General features: G+C 37.3%; 1 protein-coding gene across 5 annotated transcripts in view; it reads right to left on the reverse strand.

The window, feature by feature from the left end:
* Positions 1-15,878, reverse strand: part of SLC10A7 (solute carrier family 10 member 7) — a 288,157-nt gene that overhangs the window by 223,739 nt on the left and 48,540 nt on the right. The window contains exon 5 of one of the 5 annotated variants that reach the window (XM_056802749.1): positions 595-5,045. The exons of 3 other annotated variants lie outside the window; for them this stretch is intronic. In XM_056802749.1, the coding sequence (XP_056658727.1) occupies positions 4,932-5,045 (114 nt within the window). In that variant the 3' untranslated portion in view covers positions 595-4,931. Of the gene's footprint in view, positions 1-594; positions 5,046-5,304; positions 6,639-15,878 lie in introns of those variants that run through there. One more of the 5 variants, XM_016423192.2, reaches the window with a different exon arrangement.

Here is a 15,878-nt window from a genome sequence, read left to right on the forward strand (position 1 = left end):
GGTGCTATTTTGATCCCCATTTTACAGTTGAGGAAGCCAAGGCCAACAGTGGTTAAGTGACTTACCCAGTCACACAACTAGCAACCTTGTGAGTTAGCATACAAATTCAGGCCTACAAAATTCCAAGTCCATCACTCAATCCATTTTACCACTTGCCACCTAATAGAATCAAAGGAAATTAGAACTAGACAACACTTTAGACATCATATGGTCCAGGGGTTCTCAAAGTATATTTCACAGACCCCTGGGGATCCTCAAAGTCAAAATTATTTTCAGAATAATATTACAATCTTACTTCCCTATTAAAATATTCCTTCCTTTTCCAACTAATTATCTGAGGCCATATTTTCCTCATATACTTCAATCAAAATAAAATGTCAAAACAGAATGAATATGTGAAACAGATGTCAGGATCCAACTGTCTTCTATTAGGCCAGACATTTTTTAAAAATGTGAAACAACATCATTCTTCTTCCTAATTTTTTTTAATTTTAGGAAATATAGTTTTTCATTTTTTAAAAGGATCTCTTATTTTTAAATAAGCACTTTAAAAGTAATAAATTTTCATTTCTAAATACAGAAAGTAGAGATAGATATGATCCACATAAATAAAAGCTTTCTTTTGGGTTTTCAGTCATTTTTAAGAGCATAGAGGGGTTTTGAGACCTAAAAGTTTGAAACTGCTGGTCCAGCCTAACCCTCTTATTTCACAGATAAGAAAATTAATTCTCAGGGCGAGGACACAATCCAGGACCATGTTAGGAGTCAGCAGCAGAACCGAAGTTGAACCTGAGTTCCCTGCCTATATAATCACTACTATATACTATTATCACATATCCTTTTCATGGAAACATTGGGATTGAGAGCTGAAAAGAACCCTAAGAGATTATCTCATTCAATCTCCTCATTTTACAGACAAGGGAGTGGTGGTCCACACAGGTTGAGTAACTTGACCAAGGTCACACAGGTAATTAATTTCTAATGGGCTTTCAGTTCCTAAGTAAGCAATTCTCCATAGACTTCAGATATATCCCACCTACTTTACTGAGTAGCAGGGACAACCCTAGGGAGAGTTGTGTTTCAAGCTCTAGAATTTTTTTAGATACTCATTTTGCTTCGTAATGTAGACCTGGCCTCAGAGATAGTTTCCATCTGGTATATGCTCATGTCATTTCTCCCAAGGATAAGACTATATATGAAATACAAAAATTACACAGTAAAATAGATGCCATTTTACTTTGTTTCTCCCCGAATAGCCCTTCAGCTGTTGAGTCATATACATTTTTTCTTCAGGCAAAGTCCTCAGGCTAATATAACTGAAACTTGTATCTTTAGGAAGTCCTGGTTCTCAAATATTATTTCGGTGTATTTGATTATCAGTTGTAGTTTCATTTTATATTTAACCATGTAGCACTCCATTGGAAAAGGGGAGATCCAAGCTACAGAAAAGATTCCCTTCCTGTCGGCCGCTTAGATTTTCTATAATAGAGGCACCCAACATTCTATTTCTGTCAAGTAAGCGTCGAGACTCATTTCTGCCCATTATTTTTCACTACTTTGCTACCAAAGCTGCAAGTCATAATTAAGGGTTCAAACATGGATCAGTTTTTGTCCAAGTATGTCACTCTCTCCTCCTAGGATGGCCCCGACCAGTGTCATAGAGGCACTGCAAACCCTCCCCTCTGGCAGCATCTGGTCCTATCACTTAGGGCAACTGAACCCAAGGCAACAACCAGATGTTCAAGATTCTTACACCAAAACCTCAAAAGAAAGAAAAAACCCTGAAAATAAGAACCAGCAAAATACAAGTGTCAAAGGAACCTTTCAAAATAGCATCAACCAAGAAAAAAAAGCTCCCATGCCCTACCAAAATTATTCAAATTCCCCCAATGGAGATGTCATCTCATCACTGTGAAGGTTTTCTCTGAAGATGCAAAGTCTGGTCATCTTGTGCCACTCCAATCCATGTCCCCTGACATAAGGGATCCATCCACCAGCCCAGGGAGGGCCTCCTTTCCTTTATCTTGACTTTAGGAGGATACTGAAGGAGAACAGGAGCTGTCCCTGGCATCTTCCCTCCTACCTTGTCCTTCTTTTTGGCTTATGCATTTTAATGAAATCTCTCATTCTTTCAGTTCTCTGTAATATATGCCAGCCTACTTAAACTGACCATGAGCCTTTCCAGATCTACAAGGCTTGTTATATATTATGGGGAATAGGCATGCTGGAGAATCATCGTTCCAACCAACAAAACCATCTTAAATTGTGCATCTATCTTAATTCAACCTAAATGCATGCTCTCATTGCCAAACACTGGCAGAGTAATAACACGGACATCATTAAGCTCAACATTTATTGAGGGGAGGCATAACTGAAGAGATAAGAGGTGGGACCTTAACAGTTTGTCCTTCCTAATTAAACTATTTCAATCCAGACCAGGCCAAGGGAGGGAGAAGGCCAAGAAAGGAAGGAGGCAAATGAAGGAAAGGAGAGGAGTGAGAGAGGGAGGGAGGGAGAAAGGAGGGAGGGAGAAGAGGAATAAAAAAATAGAAAAAAGGTCCTAGGTTCACAGATATGGAGTTGGAAGGGATGTTAAGTCCAACATTCACATTTTACAAATGATGAAATGGAAGCCCAGGGAAATGAGGCACCTTGCCCTGGGTCATTTGGGCAATAAAGTGAGAGAATTGAGATTCCAATCCATGATAAACTCCTAAGGCAACACTCTTTGTAGTGTGCATGCCCAGATGCCCATAGCCTCCATGGTACAAACAGAAAAACTGCTGTTTTTCCTTTTCCTTCACATTTTCTAATGACAGTGAACATCAGGGGAAAAAAAGAAAAAGTTACTAAAAGAGTAAAATATCTCTACTCAGTATATATTTTTTCATACACACAAACATATGGTCACAGCTGTAAACAACTAACTGTTATATGGACAATGAATAAACCTAAGCTATGCCAGGTATATGTATATTCATAAAAATACACAGATTGCTCATGACATCAATAATTTTATCTTGCCTTACAAAGAAATTGCCAGAACTAACTTCTGCCTATCCAGGGCTTTTCCTTCTCCTTCTCATCTCAAATTTAGAAAGATAATGTTTTGAGAAGAGAGAAACAAGAATTCACATTATCAGAGTAGCCTGGAGCTGCTGGGTTATACTCTAATTCTGGGAGCCCATTCTCATTCATGAAATGAATATAGGTTATACCCTACCATCTTATATTGTGGGGCGTGACAATTGCTAGATTTGAGTGAGCATATTAATGACTGACACTTGGGTTTTTACAAAAACAATTATATTTGTCACTAAAACTGACCTTTAAAACAGGAAGTCAGAAAACTCACAAGTTGTTGTTTGTTTTTAATTTGAAGACTTGGACTATTTTCCTTCCATCTTAGAATCAATACTATGTATTGGTTCTAAGGCAGAAAAGCAGTAAGAGGTAGGCAATGGGCGTCAGGTGACTTGCCCAGGGCCACACAGCTTCCAAGTGTCTGAGACCAGTTTTGAACCCCAAACCTCCCATTCTCCAAGTCTGCCTTTCTATCCAACCTTACTGGTTTTTAAAAGCTACAATACATTCATTGTTTACAATGAGAAATACAAACAAGCAGCTATGTACAAATGTGAAAAGGGAAAATACAAATTAACCTTCATTGCTATGTTAATTCTTTTTTTAGGGAAAAAAACATTCAGGGGCCACTCCAGAAATCTGTGCAGTCAGTAAATTCTGCTTCTGTCTTAAATGCTTAAGACAAAATTTGGAATTAATTCATCATTGCCCAGAGAAAAAAAATCAATGAGTCCCTGCAAAATCCTCCTTGAAGCTTCTTCCCCTCAAGAAGTTAAAAGAAGCCTTGATCCCTAGACAATAACAACAACAACAATGTGGGACTGAATTGCCAACGAATATATTCAATTAAAACAGAAGACACCTTTATAGATTTTCTGTAGGTGCATTAATTGGTTCTAAAAAATGTCATACCAAAAGAATTAAAGGAAGCCAATTCTGCTCTTGCTGCTTATGGTTCTAACACCAGGAAAAATGGTGCATGAATATTGCTCTGTTGTTGCCAGGTGCAAAACAAATAGTGTTTTTCATTTACCACAGCCATCTTTTGCTTTGTCTTGATACTTATTTCTAGAGGCTAAGACATCAAAGGCAAAAATCAGATGTCTATACGTGCCCAGGAGTGTCAATTAATCCTAAAAGCTTCTAACATCTAGAACCCAAAGTAACTGAAAATAGCCTAAGTCCTCGAATTATACACATTTATATACATAGTAGCTACAGATGGGCATATATAACACCAACAGGTGAGGGGAGGGAAATAGAGATTTTAATGAGCATTTCAATAATACCCTAGCAAAGTGAGGCAGAAAGGAGGGAAATCATTTATGGGGTACAAATTTCCTTCCACTGAGACATATTCAAAATTCAACTGAAAACTAGGAAGTTAGGCTTGAAAATTTCTACTGAGAACAATGCTAAAATTGTTAAAGAGTAAGGCTCAGTGATTTGATGAGAAATATTTGTTGATCTGAATGGCTGCTCACTGTTTCTGAAGCTTTTAACTGAGAGATGAAATATGTACTTGATTGGATGGCTGCCTTTGAGATGAGAATGGCAGTTAAGTTTGACTAAGTCCCTAAAATTTTTCATCTTCTCTGGGTGGATATATAGTTGAGTTTTATTACTATTTTCATTATCATCATTATTGGTGGTGTCATTATACTACTAGACTGCATTGAAAAGAAACCCTATTAAGAAATATACAAAAAATTAGGGTTACTTCAACAAAAGGGTTAATTAGGGATACAAATTTTCTCAGACTGTTAATAATGGGAATGACATATACTATGTGCCCATAAGTAATTCTCAGGTATCTTTGATCTTCAGCCCCACGCGATTTCTGTTGCCTACCGTAGCCTGGCCTCTGGGACTCTCTCAGAACCAGACATCTGGCTACTTTGTTGTTTTAGACTAATCTCATCCCACGAGAGCTCAAGAAATGACACCAGGCAAGGAGGGTCCTGGCAAGGGAAAAAACATTACAATATTAGCAGATTTCTTTGAGTGGACTTGAGTACCAAAATCATCTTCAAATTTCTATGGGGGTCTTAGTAGTTATTCTGTTCTATGTTTCTTTTGCTCAAGCATAATTTAAATAGGATGTGTGTATATATTTATATATATATATAGATAGATAGATATTCCATCTTTAAGGACCATAAATCATCTTTAAAAATTCACTGAATGTTAATTACAGAAAATTACAATGTGTACAGAAAAGTTGAGGGGGGGGGGGGAAATACAAATCAAATGGCTTCTGCACCCATCTGTTAGGGTTGGATGATGACTGATAAAACAAAGATTTTAATTGTCAGCTGAAAGGTGACACCAAAATTGTGGGATAATGCCTAGGATTTGCAAAATAGAGTTGCACAGCTCCCATTATCCCAACTCCCTCCCTCCCCAGCTCTTTCTTCTTACTAACATTTTTTTAGGCCCTCGGCTGCCAATCAGCCAGAAGGATTTTGAGTAAAGTAGGCTTCTTTTAAAGTGCGCCTTTGAGATATGAGGAATCACCAAGGAGAGGAGTGTGAGCTTTAAGAAGAAATAAAGGGCACTCAAGCACAAAGGGCTTTTGGGGAAAGAGACAAAGGTCATCAATATTTCTCCCAGGACAACAAATAATCATCAACATTTTAATATCTTTTTTAGTGACTACTGTTCGATCCCCCAATCGATATCTTCTGAGGGTCAAGGAAACAATTTATACAAATAGGTTACACAAATACAAGATAAGTCAAGGAGGGATACTTTTGCAATTTCTAAACTTTTAAGGTTTTCCTCTTCAAACTTAAGGGATTATCCTGAAGAACTCTCTTCGCACTAAATACCTATATCTAGCCTGTATATAGACAAAAGACAAATATTCCAAAATTTCCTGGCACTAACATTATAGAGGGGCTTGTTCTGCTGCATATGGTAAAACATAAGTCACTGAACACTTGAATACAATAATGAGGGGTCTCGTTCACATGGCTGGTTTGAAGAAATAGCTTGTTTTCTGTTTTCTGCTTCAATTTCCTTTGCATTAATAAAAAGGTGAGGCTGTCTGGTGACTTTTGCCATACACTGTATTTCAAATCCAATCCTCTCTCTTAAGAGTTCACAATTCCCCCTTTTAGAAACAACATCCACTGAAATCAGTAACCTCCATGGTGATTAATGACACAGACAGACAATTTCAAGACAGCATAAGCATGAGAAAGGAAATCTTAAACAGCTGCATTTCTATTTTTTAATGAAAATTCCCCTCAGTAGAATACAAAGGTGAAGGGAGAGGGGAGAAGGGAGAAATACTAAAAGCAAAACAATATATTTTATTTCAAGCAGCTTCCTGTTTCCAAAGATGCAGGAACAAGGTGAGAGGCACTTGCTAAAAATCACACCTTGTTTTCTGCATCTCTTGCTGAAGGGAGATTAGCAGAACTCCCCTAGTATGTCTAAGCAAAGCCGACTGCCAAGAAAGATTCTCACAAAGACTTCCTAGAGCATCTGGAATGGGCCCAGCATCATAGATTAGGCTGCTGATCCAGACTGGCTTCCCTCATTCTCACCTAATATGGATAGAAGAAATACATGTTTATTTGATTGGTTTTCACCTGGAATTCCCAGAGCAGTCTAAACATACAAAGAGATGAAAATAACTACACTTTTTTAAACTTTTCATGACTTTTACAACAACAATAATAATGGTTAACATTTATACAGCATCCTAAGGTTTACAAAAGGTTTTGCAAACTTCAATTCTCACTAGTATCCCTACTTTACAAATGAAGAAAAGGCTTAGAGAAGGCTCACACTAACTATAAAAGTCTAAGGAGGTATTTGAACCCAGGTCTTCCTAATGGAACAGCTAGGTGGCGCAATGGCTAGAGTGACAAGCGTGGAGTCAGGAAAACTTGAGTTCAAGTCCAGCTTCAGACACTCACTAGCTGTATGACCCTGGGCAAGTCACTTAACTGTTTGCCTCAGTTTCCTTATCAATAAAATACGATGGAGAAAAAAATGGCAAACCTCTCTAGTATCTTTGTCAAGAAAACCCCAAATGGGGTCATAAAGAGTCAGACACAACTGAGAAATAATGAACAACTTCTTGACTCCAAGTCCAGTTCTCCAAAAGCTCTGTGAAATTCTCATAAGGCAATGGGTCCAGAGTTGAAAGGAACCTCGGAAGCCCCTTGGCCCAGTATCCTCATATTGAATTATGGAGGAGGCTAAACTACTCACCTGTGTGTTTTAAACATTTGTACCCTGGGAACTTCATTTCCCAGCATTCTTTACTCTTCCCAGGGTTCCCTTGTCTTATGTCCCTGTGTTGTGGGTTTGTTTATAAATTTGCTGAAACCCACCCTGCGGGGCTTTCTTCTTTGGTTCCAGTGGTCAGGCTTCTGGGTCTCTGGCTCCTTGCTCTGCTCACTCGGCTGAAGGAAGCCCTTTCTCTCTCACTTTGTTGTTATTAAATCCTATAAAATTTAAATACTTGGAGTATTCATTTTTAGTCTTAACCACCCAAGATCACAAAAGGAGTAAGTGACAAAGCCAGACCTAGAACTCAGCTCAAGTCCTATGACTCCAAGCCTCACCCAAGTGCCTTTCCAGGAATCAAGGGATTTTAAGCTAATATTTAGTGGAACTTTAATGCCAGGGCCACTTCAATTAATTCTAAAATGTGCACTTTATGGTAACAACCTGAATATTCCATTAAGCCTAACACCTCATTCACCAACCATTCTGGAACACTACTTCTGGAACAAATAGGTATTACATCAGCCAGAAAGAGCAAAGGCTGACAATAGGGGAGGGCTAGCAGACTGATCCAACATCACTAAAAATAGTTTACTTCTAAATAGAGCAGATGAATGTAAGGAATGTAATCAAAAGGTCGTCCATGAAGAAAAATCACAGAAACTCAACAACAAGATAGGAACAAAGAACTGCTGAACAATGGCTAAATCACATGGATGTGTTTGTCAAAACAGAGGGACAAAGTGTGGCCACTCAGGACCCAGTCATCATCCCTAGAAATTACCAAAATGTTAGCCTAAAGAGTCTGAATAATATGTTGATAAATTCAGATTATACAAAGAAAAGACAGAAACTGTGCAACATCATGGCAATATGTAAGAATATAGCAGCTACAAAGTTATCTAGCAAGGCATGACCTAGAGGCTCCAAGAATACATCAGAAACTCTACTTTTCATAAATTAACAGGCAACAAATTCCTGTCCAGCAAACACAGAGCTCGAAATATTAACAATATTTAAAATTAGAGCTAATGGAACTGTGAACCACAACTGACAGGCCTTAAACTGATCCATAGATAAATTTTAAAGACATTTTCAACAACTATCACTAATACCAAATGTAATCACCCAACTACTAAAAGCTCAAGTTCCCTGTCATCCCTGTTATCTTGTAAACTAATTGGAATTATTGCAAGGATGCTTTTGGTGGACCTATATGCCAATATTTTTATTCAATTACAAGAAACAATGTTATTCACTTGTGAGGCAGTCCATAAAACACTAAATGTAAAAGAAAAAAAGCAACATAGCAATTTGATCATTCCTACCTGAGCTCCATCAAAAAAAAAAATCACAAGATGAATAATAACAAGGACAATAATCTAACATTGATCCAAAGATTTACAGTTTGTAAAACACTTCAAATATGCATTATCTCATTTGATTCAGACAGCAATAGCAGGAACACAGTCCATATACTATTAAATCCATTTTTCAGATGGGGAAAATCAAAGGTCAGAGAGATTAAGAGGTCCATCCAAGGAGTTGCACATAATTACCTCATTTGATCCTCACAAGAATCCTATTAAGTAGATGCTATTATTATCCCCAATTTACAAATGAGGTCATCAAGGCTCAGAGAGATTAAGGGCCTGACTTAGTCTCACAGCACTCTAGTGTCTAGAACAGGATTAGAACTCAGCCTTCCTAGCTCCAAGCCTAGCAAGGCTTGACTAAGTTCACATAGCTAAGTGGCAGACGTAGATTCCAAACCATGTCTTCTAAGACAAGCAAGATTTATTTGTTGTTCAGTCATGACCAATTCTGTCGGATCATACTACCCACAGGATTTTCTTGGCAAAGGCACTAAAGTAGTTTGCCATTTCCTTCTCCAGTAGATTAAAGGAAAGAGGTTTTACTAGCTATTGAGAGTCTGAGGCAGGATTTGAACTCTAGTCTTCAGGACTCCAGGCCCAGTACTGTAGGAACTTTCAAACCATCTAACTGTCTCTTCTGATAAGCAAGCCCAAAAGACTAATTCAATTTTTTCAATGGGTCCCAAATGAAATGAGTTCAGATCATTAATTTGTATGGATCATGTTTTATTATCTCTGCTATCTCTCTCAGTCCTCATCCCACATTATGTGCAGAAATCCGAAAGTCTATGAATCACCTAGGTTTTCGGGAGAAAGTGAAGAACGAGAAAGGGGATTGGGGTGGGGGAAAGGATGTCCAAGCTAAAATATGAGGTATTGTGGCCAAACCTGATCAGAAATGGAAACCTGATTGTTCAACATTAGGAAAACTATCAGTATAACTGACCATATCAATAAAAAAAGTCAACAGAAACTACATGATTGTCTCAACAGATGCAGAAAAAGCTTTTGACAAAATTTCATCACCCATTCTTATTGAAAACACTAGAGGGGGCAGCTGGGTGGCTCAGTGGATTGAGAGTCAGGTCCAGAGATAGGAGGTCTTGGGTTCAAATTTGACCTCAGGCACTTCCTAGCTGTTTGACCCTGGGCAAGTCACTTGACCCCCATTGCCTAGGCCTTACCACTCTTCTGCCTTAGAACCAATTGATTCTAAGATGGAAGGTAAGGGTTTAAAAAAATTAAATTAAATTAAAAAAATAAAAACACTAGAGACCTCTGTAATAAACAGAACATTCCTCAAAATGATAAAGATCATCTATCCAAAACCATAAGCAAACATTGTCTACAATGTGGATAAACTGGAAGTATTCCCAATAAGATCAGGGGAGAATCAAGGATGCCCATTACAGTCATTGCTATTTAGTATTGTACTAGAACTGCTAGCTATAGAGAAGAAACTGAAAGAATTAGAATTGGCAATGAGGAAATAATGCTAATACTCTCCACAGATGGTATGAGAATAAACTAAAAAGCTAAACAATAAACAACTTTAGAAAAGTTGCAGGCTATAAAATAAAATCACATAATTAAATAATATTTATCTATACTACCAATATGGTCCAACAGCAAGAGATGATAAGAAAAATCCCATTTAAAATAACTGTAGACAACATAAAATACCTAGAAGTCCAACTGCCAAGACAAACATAGGAACTATATCACAATTATAAAACACTTTGCAAGTTGGGACATTAATGTATTGCTGGTGGAATTGTGAATTGATCCAACCATTCTGGAGGGCAATTTAGAACCATGCCCAAAGGGCGCTAAAAGACTGTCTGCCCTTTGATCCAGCCATAGCACTGCTGGGTTTGTACCCCAAAGAGATAATAAGGAAAAAGACTTGTACAAGAATATTCATAGCTGCACTCTTTGTGGTGGCCAAAAATTGGAAAATGAGGGGATGCCCTTCAATTGGGGAATGGCTGAACAAATTGTGGTATATGTTGGTGATGGAATACTATTATGCTCAAAAGAATAATAAAGTAGAGGAATTCCATAGTAATTGGAACAACCTCCAGGAATTGATGCAGAGTGAAAGGAGCAGAACCAGGAGAACATTGTACACAGAGACTAATACACTGTGGTACAATCGAATGTGATGGAATTCTCCATCAGTGGCAATGCAGTGATCCTGAACAACCTGGAGGAATCTACGAGAAAAAACATTATCCACATTCAGAGGAAAAACTGTGGGAGTAGAAACACAGAAGAAAAACAACTGCTTGATTACATGGGTCGAAGGGATATGGTTGAGGATGTAGACTCTAAATGAACATCCTAGTGCAAACAACAACATGGAAATAGGTTCTGATCAAGGACACATGTAATACCCAGTGGAAACTGCATGTCAGATACGGGTAGGGTGGGGGAAGGGGAGGGAGGGAAATAATGTGATTCTTGTAACCAAGGAATAATGTTTTAAATTGACTAAATAAATTAATTTAAAAAAAATAAAACTCTTTGCACACAAATAGTTATTAGATCCAAGCAACTGAAAAAAAATATATAAATTGCTCATGGATAGGCCAAGCCAATACAACAAAAATGTCAATTCTAGAAATGGATCTCTGCCAGTGAATATTGTTCTAGGAAATGACAAATTCACATCATCTGTGTTGTATTGGATTTGTATTTATTTTGTTAAGCATTTCTCAATTAGATTTCAATCTATATCAGGCAGAACAGGGACTTTTGCCTCTGCTAGGCTAGTGAATAGTGTTGGACAGTTAGGAAGGTCCTGGTTCAAAAGCCTGCCACTGAGACTGCCAATCTGGGTGCCCATGGACAGGTTACTTCATCTCTTTGCCTCAGTCTCTTTATCTGTAAAGTAACAATGATCAATTTAGGGCTGTATTATGAAGTTCAAAAATGTAAAGTGCTTTAACAACTTCAAAGAGATATAGAAAAGTCAGTTGTCATTAGGATAGAGATAGGAAGGTGGAATTTAAGCTCCTTTAGGTCTACTTTTGTGTTCTTACCCTCAGCACCTCCCATGGGAACAGACACATAGTAGGCACTTATACTAAATGCTTGCTGAATGAATGAATGAATGTATAGAAAGAGATGGCTAAATATCTTTTTTAAGATAGAGGCATTCAGTGACCCCTAAAAGAAGAAAGACTTCCTAGGATATAGCTTCCTGCTATGGATTCCCAGCTGTTCTACTAAAACTGTAGCTCAACATATACCAAGGGTAAAAAAATCTCACTTTTAAATCATAAACCCCAAAAGCAATAAAATGACATTCAATAAGAAAATCTCAATCCCCAAACTGCTAACTTCCAGGTCATTCAAATAAGCTGTCAAGACAGAAATGATTAATTCATCACCAATTAGCCACAGCCAATACACCTTTCAAACTAGAGGATTTTTTTTTTAAAGCACCAGTACAGACTAATCATTTAACAGGACAGTACTGTGCAGCAATGCATCATGAAACCAGGACCATGAAATGGATTAAGTAATACTAAAAATCAGTATAAAATTGAAAAAGCCATATTGGTAAGACTTCTAATGTTACTATTTTAGTCCCTTTATTTACGCACAAATATCAGCTTCATAGAAAATATCATCTGCACAAACATTTAGCTGACCCTAAAGAAGCCAAATTAATGACAGGTGCCACTCCCTACTATATCCTTTTATGGACAATTGTCATTCATTCAAGGCTCGGTTCCCAGCCCTCTCTTCTTCTCCATACAAGCTCCTTTGGTGAACTCACCCACTCCCAAGGGATCAATTATTATCTCTCTGCAGATGACTCCCAAATCTAATATCTAATCCCAATTTCTCCCTAGAGTTCTACATCTCCAGCTATCAGCTAGACATCTCCATGGAAATGTCCCACTGGCACCTGAAACTTCACATGGCCTAAACTGAAATCATTATCCTCTACCTTAAATTATTCCCCTCTCTTAACTTCCCCATTGCCCAAGCTCACATTAGCATTTTTTTTAAAATTCTGGACACTCGTGGCATGGTACAATGGAAATAGTGCTTAAGTACTCAGAGTAAAATCCTAGTTTACACTTAATGCCTGTGTGATTGTGGCAAGTGGCTCAAATTCTCCTTACCATGGTTTACTCATCTTTTAAAATGAGAGATTAGTTTAGATGATCTCTAAGGTCTTTTCTAGTTCTAAATTTATGACCCACTCCTTATTCTACTCCACCCAACCCCATCCAACCACCTATCAAGTCCTTCTGATTCTGTCTCAATGTCTATCTTCAATTTTCTTCTTCCCTCCACTTATCCTGTCTTCATTCTAGTTCAGAATCCTTCTCACCTCTCATTTAACTCCTATAATAGCCTCCTAACATATCTCCTTAAATCCAGTCTCTCCTTCACAAAGTTAAGAAAATAATTTTCCTACTGTATAGGTCAATGTTACTCTATTGTTCAAAAATCTTCAGTTGCTCCCTGCTGCCTATAGAAAAAAACTAGAAACTCCTTAACCTGACAATACAGTTGCAAGGTACCTTTTTAGTCTTAAATTACTATCTTCATGTCCTCTATTTTCAAGTCAAACTAGACTATTTGCTCATCGCCAACAACCACCAAATTACTCTTGCTCTTCCACTTCCTGTCTCAATGAATTCATACATACCTGGAATGATTTCCAACCCTTCCTCTCTGTTAAATACTTCTCTTGCTTAGCTTGCTTCCTCTTGAAGAAAGTCTTTTTCGATTCCCCTCACCTAAAACTGTTTTCTCCCTCCTCATACATTTCTAGGATATCTCATCTAGCTCTCTTCTTTGGGCCAATCATATTCTCTGCCATGTTTTAGATTTCTTTACATAATCGCCTGCCAGTAGAATGTAAGCTTATGGAGGGAAGCTAAAAGAGCTAGGAATAAAGATTCTCCAGATGCAGGGGCCCCAATGTAGAAATCACCAGATTCAGCCTCAGCTGTCCTCTTAGATTTATTTCTCTTTCAACCCATCTGCCTACTCAGGAGAGAAGGTCCGCAATAATCACTTCCCTATCACCAGCTCAACACACACTGTCACCACTGACCACTCATTTGATAAGCTTTTGGCACAAGAACAATTATCAATCTTCATTCAGCCTCTTTCATTAAAGAGTGAAATTCCAACCTTCAACTTTTATTGGTACAAGGCATCAAAAGCTTGGCTTCCTTGATCTTTGTTGTTTCTGCTCTCATAATGGACTAACTAAAATAGAAGGAACCTCAAAGAAAACCTTCACTCTTTTACTTCTATAATTCAATTCAACAAATACTTACTGAGTAAAGTGTAGATCCTTCAGGAGACACAAAAGAAAAGCACCTCATCATTGACTCCAAAGAGGTTACAAGTCAAAACAGAGAAGACAACTAAGTATACAAATGAACAAGGTACAAAAAAAAAGGTGATAAAGGTCATAAAGGAAAGGAAAATAGTAAACAGGCTCAGAGGAATGAGAAATCACATTTGGTTAATGAGAGCAAGAAAGGGTTCATTTGGGACAAATCTTTAAGATGTAAGTTTTCCCAAAGGCTGAAATGTTAATGGAGGGTTGATAAGTGAATCCATTCCTGGTAGAGAACAGAAGAAAAAAAGGCAACCAAATCTGAAGTACCGACGCAAAGATTATGCTGAAGTTTGGCTAATGTATTAATGAAATTAGGACTCTGGTCCTTAGAATTTAATAAAGTTTTCCACACACACACTAAATGATAAGAGTATATTTAGATGAAAAGTAGAAAATAAATCTGGGGGGAAAATAGGCTAAATATATATCTTATTATATCATGTTAAATAACACATACAACATATAACATTGAATGCCAAGATAAAGAATTTTACTTCAATTCAGCTGGCATGGGAGGGTCTGGAGAACTGGTTATAGGTCTGATCTCTTTAGAAAGACAGTAAGAGATAAATCCCTAGCCACCAGCCTGTCTCTGAGGATTCAGGGAGAGATAACAAGATGGGCTACTGTCTCCTTTTATATATATGATCATTAAAACAGTATAAATATTATATTATTAAATTATTATAATAAAACATAATATAGGATATATTCTTATGTTATATTATTTATAATACTGACTAGTTGTTAGCACTTCCATTTGGAGCCACTATTAGGTAACACTACATTCATTCACCAGTTCTGGCAGAAATATCCAATGGAAGGAGAGCTCTACTTAATTCTCATTTACCCAATCCCCTTCTGATTCCTCCCACTAGGCTTCATGCAAATCAACAGGTCATTAAATCATTTCTTTGTGGGAAAACACCAGTTTTGCTACATCTGCTATATACAGGGGAGATCCAATTCCTATTTTATTATAAAACTTACAGAATAGGAAAGAAAAAAAAAAGAAACACGTTGCATTACAACCTAGAATGATATTTTACAAAATATAAATTGGGAATTCCTAGAAGTACCATGAAAGTCTTGTCAAGAACTTAGATCAATTAATCCACAAACATTTATTAAGTGCTTCCAATGTACCAGACAGGGGCTAGTCGCTGAGGGTGCAAACATAAAAACAAAATGGTGCCTACCCTCAAAGAGCTTACATTCTACTCATACGTTCACAGAAATAAATATACGGTAAATACAAAATAAATATATAAATTTGAGGGAAGGGACTGCTAACAACAGGGAGAATCAGGAAAGGGGTTGTGAAGGAAGTAGCACTTCAGCTGAGGCTTGAAAGGAGCTAGGAGATCCAAAAAGCAGAAAAGCATACCAAACATGGGGTAGACAGAATGTTATGTTTGAGGAATAGCAAGTACCCTGTTTTGGCTGCAATGTAGAGATGATGACAGAAAGCAATATGTTTTAATCAGCCTGGAAAGTCTACAATCCTCAGAGTAATAATAATAATAGTAACAATGGCTGACATTTGTTTATTATTTTAAGATTTACAGAGGAATATTCTCAGGCCTATATAATTGAGAAAAGCAGACTAGGTCTAATAATGCTTTTTTCTCACAAAAGAAAAGCATTCTATAATTTATTTATGCATTTATTTTAATAAACTAAACATTAATTACCACTTTTTAAAAAAATAAAGTTTAGCCAAAATATCATGAAGCTGACTACAGGATGACAAATTTAAAAGCCATAACAATTCTCATACACCAGCAACAAAA

Source organism: Monodelphis domestica, chromosome 6 (assembly GCF_027887165.1).
Source record: "Monodelphis domestica isolate mMonDom1 chromosome 6, mMonDom1.pri, whole genome shotgun sequence".
NCBI classification, from domain to species: Eukaryota; Metazoa; Chordata; class Mammalia; order Didelphimorphia; family Didelphidae; genus Monodelphis; species Monodelphis domestica.